We start from the raw sequence: 11,223 nt of genomic DNA on the forward strand, positions 1-11,223 counted from the left end.
ATACCCAGAGGATCTTCAGCATTTCCGATGAACATGACACACACTGATGAATCGGACAGCCTGTAAAGTATCAGGATGGCAGTTTATAGCTGGGTCGAGATTCAAACAGAGGCTAAACCGCTCAAAGGCATCCTACAGGTCGTCGACCACTGATGAACTTCCACAATACTAGTACGTGCCCACAAAAAAAAAAATAATAATAAATAAATAAACCACACAGGCCGTTTCTTCACTCTCACGTGCCCGAACGTGCGTGACCCGGAAGTTCGATATTATTTTAATACCCAATTATTCAATTAGCGCCAACGTATTTTACCTTTTCGCAATGTCGTGGCAAGGAAAAACAAAAAGAGAAGAGAAGAGAAGAGAGAAAAAATTTACTTCCTGGTTCGGAGCATACCAGCACTCTGATGTTCCCGAAATTTATACACCGTCTAATATGAAAACGATCATAACTTGGGCCATTGTGTTTATCTATAAATGCGCAGAAGAAATCGAGAAATTATTAGAATACACAAAGTAATCACTCTCCGGAAGCCCGTACGTTGGAACGCGGCTGTGCTTCCCTTCCCCATCGGCCACGCCCACGCAACGTGTCTTCCCATTGGTTGGTAAATAAATGGCCATAACTTGGGAAGCACTTGTCCGATAAATATCAAACCTTGAAAAGGCACATCCTCAGGTCCCCAGCAATACACCTGGCAAGTTTCAATTAGAAGACCAGAGGTTGTCGAGAAACAGCGGTCACACACAGAGATTGCTGGAATTATAGATAGATGACACGAATGAGATTAACATGGAATCGACTCGTTTTCATACATGGCACCAGAAGCAAAGCTTAAATAAAGTTCCCGTTTATTACAACGACTTATGAACAGCTGCGATGTCATGACAGAATTAAATTATACCACTTGATGCATGTATTCAAAATCATCTTTAACACAAATCAACCCCCAACCCCCCCCCCCAAAAATAAAGCAAGCATACACAATACCCCACCCAGTCTGTAAGACTTTACACAGGCATGCACGTAGTGGTGTACAAAGCTTATTATTATTTTTCTTTTACACCCAAACAAGGTCCAAGGAGATTAATGAGTCATCCATCCTTCAGAGAGAATTTCAAATTGAACAAAACAAATACCTGTACACAATTCACTTACCCACACCAACAATGGTGAGGACAAGATAATAACTCACTGACCCACACCAACTGTGGGGGGGGGCAAGAAACTTTATTCAAAGGGTCCACCCTTCTGCCCAAAAGCAAAATGAGCACACGTGGATCAGAGGAGGTGATTTGATTAGGTGTCGATACAACCACGAGAAAAAAAAAATTGAAAAAAAAAAGACGACACCCTCAAAATTGTGCAATTTTCTGCTTCCGGTGGCAACTGGAAATCACAGGAAACAAAGATGGCAACCAATTACAACTACACAGGAGGTACACAAAACGAGGAACGGCCATACATGGCATGAACACCAAGCCACACTTGGTGGGAGGGGAAAAGCCTAATGCCCCCCCCCCAAAAAAAACACCCAAAGTCAATTTCACTGTCGAAGAGAATCAGTCCACACGTGAACCCCGGCCAATCACAGCTCATCCTTGTCCGACTCCTCTGGGGCCGGAGTACCCGCACCAGAGTACAGCTTTCCCACGATGGGCTGCACGGCCTCTTCGAGCTCCTTCTTCTGGGCGTTGAATGCTTCGACGTCAGCGTCTTGGTGGCTCTCGAGCCACTGGATCTTCTCATCGAGTGCCTTCTCAATGGTCTCCTTATCTTCAGGTGACAGCTTCCCGCCGAGTTTCTCTTTGTCCCCGACCTGGTTCTTCAGGGAGTAAGCGTAGCTTTCGAGCTCGTTCCTCGCCTCCACCCGCTCCTTCACGCGCTTATCGTCATCGGCGAAGCGCTCGGCATCATCCACCATTCGCTTTATCTCGTCGGGAGTGAGCCTGTTCTGGTCGTTCGTTATGGTGATCTTGTTCTTTTTACCGGTGCCCTTATCCTCAGCCGAAACACGAAGGATGCCGTTTACGTCGATTTCAAAGGCGACCTCAATTTGCGGAACACCACGCGGTGCTGGAGGAATTCCCGTCAGGTCAAACTTGCCAAGTAGATGGTTATCCTTGGTCATTGGTCGCTCACCTGCGAGGAGACAATTTAATGCTCTTATTGAAGCTTCACTATATTGGGTGGTTTGCCATTCATAACAAAACTGCCACCATCGGGGGCTTTTGCTGAATCATACGTCCGAATAACCTGGTCAAGCAAGACCTCAAATATTATTTATGGACCCACCTTCAAACACCTGGATTGTAACCGTAGGCTGGTTATCAGCAGCCGTAGAAAAGATCTGCGACTTCTTGGTAGGAACAACCGTGTTACGACCGATGAGCTTCGTCATGACTCCTCCGACGGTCTCGATGCCAAGTGTGAGCGGGCACACGTCCAGAAGCACTACCTCACCTGCGCACACCGTTATTAAAAGTTAAAGAGCAGGCCTTTTTCACAAGTCAAACGGTCGGCGAAAAGAAATTTTAAATAAAACGTACCCGTGTCGTCTGCACCAGAAAGCACACCGGCCTGTACGGCTGCTCCGTAGGCAACGGCTTCATCTGGGTTGATGCCACGTGAGGGCTCTTTTCCGGAGAAGAACTCCTTCACCAGTGCCTGGATCTTCGGAATTCGCGTCGAGCCACCGACCAACACGATCTCATCGATGTCCGACTTCTTCAGGTCCGCATCCTCCAACACCTTTTGAACAGGCTTCAGGGTTGATCGGAAGAGGTCCTGAGTGGGGGGGGCAGGCATCATGGCGAGTTCAACCGATCTGGTCTAACGTCATGGCAGAGAGCGATTTCAAATTGACGAACAAAATGCTTTCCTCACCATATTCAACTCCTCAAACTTGGCACGCGTCAACGTCTCAGAAAAATCATCGCCGTCAAAGAACGACTCGATCTCGACACGCGCCTGATGTTGAGAAGAGAGAGCGCGCTTTGCCTTTTCCACCTCACGGCGGAGTTTCTGGACAGCCCGTTTGTCCTTGCGCACATCTTTGCCAGTTTTCTTCTTGTGCAGTTTCACGAAGTGCTCCATGACACGCTGGTCAAAGTCCTCGCCACCTAAGTAAGCATTAAGCTGTTAGGGTTAGAACAGAGCCTGAAACTGCTTTTGCACAATCCAGTCAAGGATAGGCCAGTAAATAAATTTAGCAAAAAAAAAAAAAAAGATCAAAAGCTACATTGAAGAAGAGCCCAGATGTGCGATTTACCAAGATGAGTATCACCGTTCGTAGCCACCACCTCAAAGACACCATTGTCAATGGTGAGCAGGGACACGTCAAAGGTGCCACCACCGAGATCGAACACCAAAATGTTCTTTTCGCCTTCTCTCTTATCCAGTCCGTAAGCAATAGCGGCTGCGGTCCTGAAGGGATGAAAAGCAGGGGGGGGGGGGAAAAAGTATATAGAAATATATAATCGAGCATTAAAGTACGGAGATGGCGATCGCGTAATTGCAATTCCTCACGTCGCTCCAATTTGGCTTCAAACTCACGGCTCGTTGATGATCCGAAGAACGTTCAGTCCAGCGATAGTTCCGGAATCCTTGGTGGCTTGCCGCTGCGCGTCGTTGAAGTATGCAGGTACAGTCACAACGGCATGGGTAATCTGAAAAACGACCAGAGATCAACGTCATACAAAAAAAAAATAATAATAATAATAATAATAATATCGATATCATCACGTGATCAGGAACAACATGTGAAAATCCCTTACAGGTTTCTGCTGGGTGCATGCGGTCCACCATCGACCCTCTTCTGGTGAAACTACCTAAATCCAAGATCACTGCTCACCTCCACTCATTTTCTTTTTCTCCTACCCTGTGGAACAAACTTCCTAATCCTCTCCAATGGTCAATTCTTCCTTCCAGGTTCCCAAGACAGCTGGTCACTACCATCTCAGATGGACTGTGTGCGTACGTCGAGGTCATCCTGCCAGCCCCATCCAAAACCTTCCTTCCTGAGATTTCGAATCGATATCCACCTTGTCCATACTCCATTCCTCCACATACCCACCGTTTGTCCAAGCCTCCCTCCATTTTGTCCTTCTGCGGTGTCCCCTGTAGGTTCGGGTGGCGGCGATAGCTCGCCTACTCTTGCAGTCTTTGATATGCACAAACTAATGCTGGAAGACGGGACGCCGAGCTTAACGTCCATCCGAGGGACGGCAGAGACGACGAATCAACCTGCCCGTGAAACATCGGGATTCAAACCCAGGCTAGACAGCTTAAAGGGGAGTGCGCGTACCTGTAAGCCATCCTGCCATCCTGCCATCCCCCAAAAAGTTGAAAATCCAAATCAATAATCCGAGACTTTTCCACTCAATCTATCGTACCCAACTGGATAGACTTCAGGTGATCAAAGACCGGCCCTGAAGATGGAAATGCTAAAACAAAGTTATTTAAAAAAAAACAAAAAACAATTGTCAGCTCCACGGAGCCTCACTCACCTTCTTTCCAAGGTAAGCTTCAGCAGTCTCCTTCATCTTGGTCAGCACCATGGCAGAAATCTCCTCTGGAGCGAAAGTCTTCAACTGACCTTCGACATGCACTTGGATGTGGGGCTTTCCCTTTTTCTCAATCAACTGACAACACCACGACACGCACAAAAAAACAAATAAAATTAAAAATTAAAAAAAAAAAAAAAGGACAGGGTCACGTCGCCGGCGGATACGCAAATCGCTTTTTCACGACAAATCAAATCTTGGACCAAACGAGGCGACGTTAACTGTTCACCTTGAAGGGAAAATACTTGATGTCCTGCTGCACCGAAGGGTCTGTCCAGGTGCGACCGATGAGGCGCTTGGCATCAAACACGGTGTTCTCGGGGTTCGAGGTAAGCTGGTTTTTGGCTGCGTCTCCGATCAAGCGTTCCCCTTCGGTCGTGAAGGCCACGTAGGACGGCGTGATACGATTACCCTGGTCATTGGCAATTATCTCCACCCGGCCATTCTTGAAAACACCAACACTGCAAACAAAGCACCACCTCCACGTTACAAAGCTACCGTACACACTCGACACACCTGTCCATGGTAAATTCACACGAGATGAAAGGCTTAATGATAGTAATTAAATAAAACCACGACGGTCAGCGAACAAGAACTCACCACGAATAAGTGGTTCCCAGATCGATTCCCACTACAGTGCCCATGTTCTCCTTCCTTTCATCGTCATCGGCATCGGAGCGGACAGAGCCGAGCACCAGGACCACCAAGAAAAAATCATAAACCCACATGGTCAAGATGTCCCGTCAACACTGCAACAAAAATCGGGGAGAAACCGGCACCATGGTTGACTTTATAAAAACAAACCCCGGGGTCCACAATACAATAAAATCGATGAACCCTGGGGTCCAACCATACAACAATCGCTAAATCGATGAACCCTGGGGTCCACAATACATTAATCGATAAACCTTGGGGTCCACCATACACCAATCGATGAACCCTGGCGTCCACAATACATTAATCGATAAACCCTGGGGTCCACAATACACCAATCGATGAACCCTGGGGTCCACCATACACCAATCGATGAACCCTGGGGTCAACAATACATTAATCGATAAACCCTGGGGTCCACAATACACCAATCGATGAACCCTGGGGTCCACCATACACCAATCGATGAACCCTGGGGTCAACAATACACCAATCAATGAACCCTGGGGTCCACTGTACACCAATTGATGAACCCTAGGGTCCACTGTACACCAATCACTCATTGATGAACCCTGGGGTCCACCATACACCAATCGATGAACCCTGGGGTCCACAAGTCTCTGGGTGAAGGATGCGACAGGATATTGTGGGGAAAAAAAAAAGAAGAAAAAAAGAAAATAACCCAAATCTTGAGAATCACATTATTTAAATTGTTTATGAACAAATCAGATTCCAAACTAATAATAATAATAAAATAAACCATCGGAAACCCATTAATGGTCCCTTACCATAAACCCATAAATATTCCCTTCCCATCAGAAACCCATTAATGTTCCCTTCCCATCAGAAACCCATTAATATTCCCTTCCCATCGGAAACCGATTAATATTCCCTTCCCATCAATATTCCCTTCCCATCAGAAACCGATTAATATTCCCTTCCCATCAGAAACCCATCAATATTCCCTTCCCATCAGAAACCTATTAAATGTTCCCTTCCTATCAGAAATCCATTAATATTCCCTTCCTATCATAAACCCATTAATGTTCCCTTCCCATCAGAAACCGATTAATATTCCCTTCATATCATAAACCCATTAATATTCCCTTCCTATCATAAACCCATTAATGTTCCCTTCCCATCATAAACCCATTAATGTTCCCTTCCTATCAGAAACCCATTAATATTCCCTTCCCATCATAAACCCATTAATGTTCCCTTCCTATCAGAAACCCATTAATATTCCCCTCCCATCATAAACCCATTAATGTTCCCTTCCTATCATAAACACATTAATATTCCCTTCCCATCAGAAACCTATTAAATGTTCCCTTCCTATCATAAACACATTAATATTCCCTTCCCATCGGAAACCGATTAATATTCCCTTCCCATCAATATTCCCTTCCCATCAGAAACCGATTAATATTCCCTTCCCATCAGAAACCCATCAATATTCCCTTCCCATCAGAAACCTATTAAATGTTCCCTTCCTATCAGAAATCCATTAATATTCCCTTCCTATCATAAACCCATTCATGTTCCCTTCCTATCAGAAACCCATTCATGTTCCCTTCCTATCAGAAACCCATTAATGTTCCCTTCCTATCATAAACCCATTAATATTCCCTTCCTATCAGAAACCCATTAATGTTCCCTTCCTATCAGAAACCCATTAATGTTCCCTTCCTATCAGAAACCCATTAATGTTCCCTTCCTATCAGAAACCCATTAATGTTCCCTTCCTATCAGAAACCCATTAATGTTCCCTTCCTATCAGAAACCCATTAATATTCCCTTCCTATCATAAACCCATTAATATTCCCTTCCTATCATAAACCCATTAATGTTCCCTTCCCATCATAAACCCATTAATGTTCCCTTCCCATCAGAAACCCATTAATATTCCCTTCCCATCATAAACCCATTAATGTTCCCTTCCTATCAGAAACCCATTAATATTCCCCTCCCATCATAAACCCATTAATGTTCCCTTCCTATCATAAACACATTAATATTCCCTTCCCATCAGAAACCTATTAAATGTTCCCTTCCCATCATAAACCCATTAATGTTCCCTTCCTATCATAAACCCATTCATGTTCCCTTCCTATCAGAAACCCATTAATGTTCCCTTCCTATCATAAACCCATTAATATTCCCTTCCTATCAGAAACCCATTAATGTTCCCTTCCTATCAGAAACCCATTAATGTTCCCTTCCTATCAGAAACCCATTAATGTTCCCTTCCTATCAGAAACCCATTAATGTTCCCTTCCTATCAGAAACCCATTAATGTTCCCTTCCTATCAGAAACCCATTAATATTCCCTTCCTATCATAAACCCATTAATATTCCCTTCCTATCATAAACCCATTAATGTTCCCTTCCCATCATAAACCCATTAATATTCCCCTCCCATCATAAACCCATTAATGTTCCCTTCCTATCATAAACGCATTAATATTCCCTTCCCATCAGAAACCTATTAAATGTTCCCTTCCCATCATAAACCCATTAATGTTCCCTTCCTATCATAAACCCATTAATATTCCCTTCCCATCAGAAACCTATTAAATGTTCCCTTCCCATCATAAACCCATTCATGTTCCCTTCCTATCAGAAACCCATTAATGTTCCCTTCCTATCATAAACCCATTAATATTCCCTTCCTATCAGAAACCCATTAATGTTCCCTTCCTATCAGAAACCCATTAATGTTCCCTTCCTATCATAAACACATTAATATTCCCTTCCCATCAGAAACCTATTAAATGTTCCCTTCCCATCATAAACCCATTCATGTTCCCTTCCTATCAGAAACCCATTAATGTTCCCTTCCTATCATAAACCCATTAATATTCCCTTCCTATCAGAAACCCATTAATGTTCCCTTCCTATCAGAAACCCATTAATGTTCCCTTCCTATCAGAAACCCATTAATGTTCCCTTCCTATCAGAAACCCATCAATGTTCCCTTCCTATCAGAAACCCATTAATGTTCCCTTCCTATCAGAAACCCATTAATATTCCCTTCCTATCATAAACCCATTAATATTCCCTTCCTATCATAAACCCATTAATATTCCCTTCCCATCAGAAACCCATTAATGTTCCCTTCCCATCAGAAACCCATTAATGTTCCCTTCCCATCAGAAACCCATAAATATTCCCTTCCTATCATAAACCCATTAATGTTCCCTTCCTATCAGAAACCCATTAATATTCCCTTCCTATCATAAACCCATTAATGTTCCCTTCCTATCAGAAACCCATTAATGTTCCCTTCCTATCAGAAACCCATTAATGTTCCCTTCCTATCAGAAACCCATTAATGTTCCCTTCCTATCAGAAACCCATTAATATTCCCTTCCCATCATAAACCCATTAATGTTCCCTTCCTATCATAAACACATTAATATTCCCTTCCCATCAGAAACCTATTAAATGTTCCCTTCCCATCATAAACCCATTAATGTTCCCTTCCTATCATAAACCCATTCATGTTCCCTTCCTATCAGAAACCCATTAATGTTCCCTTCCTATCATAAACCCATTAATGTTCCCTTCCTATCATAAACCTATTAATATTCCCTTCCCATCAGAAACAGATTAATATTCCCTTCCTATCAGAAACCCATTAATATTCCCTTCCCATCAGAAACCCATTAATGTTCCCTTCCTATCAGAAACCCATTAATGTTCCCTTCCTATCAGAAACCCATTAATATTCCCTTCCTATCAGAAACCCATTAATGTTCCCTTCCTATCATAAACCCATTAATGTTCCCTTCCTATCAGAAACCCATTAATGTTCCCTTCCTATCAGAAACCCATTAATATTCCCCTCCTATCAGAAACCCATTAATGTTCCCTTCCTATCATAAACCCATTAATGTTCCCTTCCTATCAGAAACCCATTAATATTCCCTTCCTATCAGAAACCCATTAATGTTCCCTTCCTATCAGAAACCCATTAATGTTCCCTTCCTATCATAAACCCATTAATGTTCCCTTCCTATCATAAACCCATTAATATTCCCTTCCTATCAGAAACCCATTAATGTTCCCTTCCTATCATAAACCCATTAATATTCCCTTCCTATCAGAAACCCATTAATGTTCCCTTCCTATCAGAAACCCATTAATGTTCCCTTCCTATCAGAAACCCATTAATGTTCCCTTCCTATCAGAAACCCATTAATGTTCCCTTCCTATCATAAACCCATTAATGTTCCCTTCCTATCATAAACCCATTAATATTCCCTTCCTATCATAAACCCATTAATATTCCCTTCCCATCAGAAACAGATTAATATTCCCTTCCTATCAGAAACCCATTAATGTTCCCTTCCTATCAGAAACCCATTAATGTTCCCTTCCCATCATAAACCCATTAATATTCCCTTCCTATCAGAAACCCATTAATATTCCCTTCCTATCATAAACCCATTAATATTCCCTTCCTATCATAAACCCATTAATATTCCCTTCCTATCATAAACCCATTAATGTTCCCTTCCCATCATAAACCCATTAATGTTCCCTTCCCATCACAAACCCATTAATATTCCCTTCCTATCATAAACCCATTAATATTCCCTTCCCATCAGAAACAGATTAATATTCCCTTCCTATCAGAAACCCATTAATGTTCCCTTCCTATCAGAAACCCATTAATGTTCCCTTCCCATCATAAACCCATTAATATTCCCTTCCTATCATAAACCCATTAATATTCCCTTCCTATCATAAACCCATTAATGTTCCCTTCCCATCATAAACCCATTAATGTTCCCTTCCTATCAGAAACCCATTAATATTCCCTTCCCATCATAAACCCATTAATGTTCCCTTCCCATCAGAAACCCATCAATATTTCCTTCCCATTGTAAAAATGAGTAACACGGCACACGGAGGGTATCGTGACCTTTCACCTCACAACAGCCAATGAGAAGGCGCCAGACACCCAACGGGAGCCAATGAACGTGGAGCACGTACAATCACCGGCACGGTGAGCAACGAGGCCAAACATCTCCACACAAACACAAACACACAAACACACAAACAATCATTTATACACAACCCCCCTCCCCATTCCCTCACTAACATGTTATAACCAGGAGAACGATACTAGAAACACTCATCACCATCACAACATGAACCCCACGAGTCCAACGATAACACATTTTAACTGTGACGTGCGGTCACAAACAAAGGAACAACAAAAACAACACAACTTACCCGCCAAACAATTATCTCAACAACAATCGCGAGCGAGAGCAGTCGGAGCGCGCGATTTGCGTAAAGCGAAGCGATGGAGTCGGTAGAAAACGCCGTTAATTTCACTCCGACCGGGTCCTCTCCCCGAACACGCACGAACCCACAAACATAAAAATACTCTCAAACACTGTAAAATGTCCTGCAATACCCACGTCCGTGAATATATGAAGCCGAGCTCTCCCAAGATGACGTCAGCCGGCGTGGGGTTTTCCCATTGGTCGTGCAAGCCTGCGTTGGATGCCGCTCGTTGGTCGGTTTGCGATACACGGCCTCTTACCATTGGTCAATGTCTCTGACGTGATGACGTCACGTCCTCTCCCTCTGACTCGCCCGAGAAACGCCGCCGATACACGGCCTCTTACCATTGGTCAATGTCTCTGACGTAATGACGTTACTTCCTCTCCCTCCGACTCGCCCGAGTGACGTTGCCGATTTAAACGGATTCATTTTCATGTTTCGTTGTCAAAGCTCCTACTTTTATTCGGTTTTATGAAGTAAAGTTCTCTTCATATCTGTTTTTTCTAAAAGAGACGACGAATTTCTCCAACATATCCCCCCCCCCCCGAAAGATGATGTTTCCAAACGATGCGTTCATTTGTTGCTTCGGACTTGTTTCCCAGAGGAGTTCTTGATTAATTTGGTAAATACCGTCTCACCATATCAGAATATATGTATAATTATTTTTTTATCACGCGCTCATAACAGAAATCATCGAGC

The 11,223-nt window shown here is 43.4% G+C and overlaps 1 protein-coding gene across 3 annotated transcripts; it reads right to left on the minus strand.

Annotated features, from left to right (window-relative positions):
• Nucleotides 1-838: 838 nt before the first annotated feature.
• HSPA5 (heat shock protein family A (Hsp70) member 5) lies at nucleotides 839-10,800 on the minus strand. 3 transcript variants are annotated; one of them, XM_085847990.1, is made up of 10 exons: nucleotides 10,659-10,800; nucleotides 5,170-5,318; nucleotides 4,799-5,030; nucleotides 4,513-4,647; nucleotides 3,560-3,672; nucleotides 3,276-3,430; nucleotides 2,891-3,126; nucleotides 2,554-2,791; nucleotides 2,300-2,467; nucleotides 839-2,146 (listed from the first exon to the last, which is right to left on the minus strand). In XM_085847990.1, exons 2-10 carry the CDS (start codon nucleotides 5,295-5,297, stop codon nucleotides 1,593-1,595), a joined length of 1,959 nt encoding a protein of 652 aa, XP_085704116.1. In that variant the 5' UTR covers nucleotides 5,298-5,318; nucleotides 10,659-10,800; the 3' UTR covers nucleotides 839-1,592. The 3 variants fall into 3 exon arrangements, with proteins under 3 accessions (XP_085704116.1, XP_085704117.1, XP_085704115.1); XM_085847991.1 differs by having other exon boundaries at nucleotides 10,655-10,675; XM_085847989.1 differs by lacking the exon at nucleotides 10,659-10,800 and adding an exon at nucleotides 10,468-10,656.
• Nucleotides 10,801-11,223: the final 423 nt, after the last annotated feature.

Source organism: Eptatretus burgeri, chromosome 1, assembly GCF_056783735.1.
Source record: "Eptatretus burgeri isolate ZD-2024b chromosome 1, Ebu_testis_v1, whole genome shotgun sequence".
NCBI classification, from domain to species: domain Eukaryota; kingdom Metazoa; phylum Chordata; class Myxini; order Myxiniformes; family Myxinidae; genus Eptatretus; species Eptatretus burgeri.

Excerpts from the sequence above, each read along its gene's own strand:
- HSPA5 (XM_085847990.1), bottom strand. The coding sequence starts at position 5,297 with ATGTGGGTTTATGATTTTTTCTTGGTGGTCCTGGTGCTCGGCTCTGTC. Across the intron at positions 4,648-4,798 it reads TCAAGTATTTTCCCTTCAAG|TTGATTGAGAAAAAGGGAAA; the intron begins GTGAACAGTTAA and ends TGGTGTTGTCAG. Across the intron at positions 2,468-2,553 it reads TTCTGGTGCAGACGACACGG|GTGAGGTAGTGCTTCTGGAC; the intron begins GTACGTTTTATT and ends CGGTGTGCGCAG.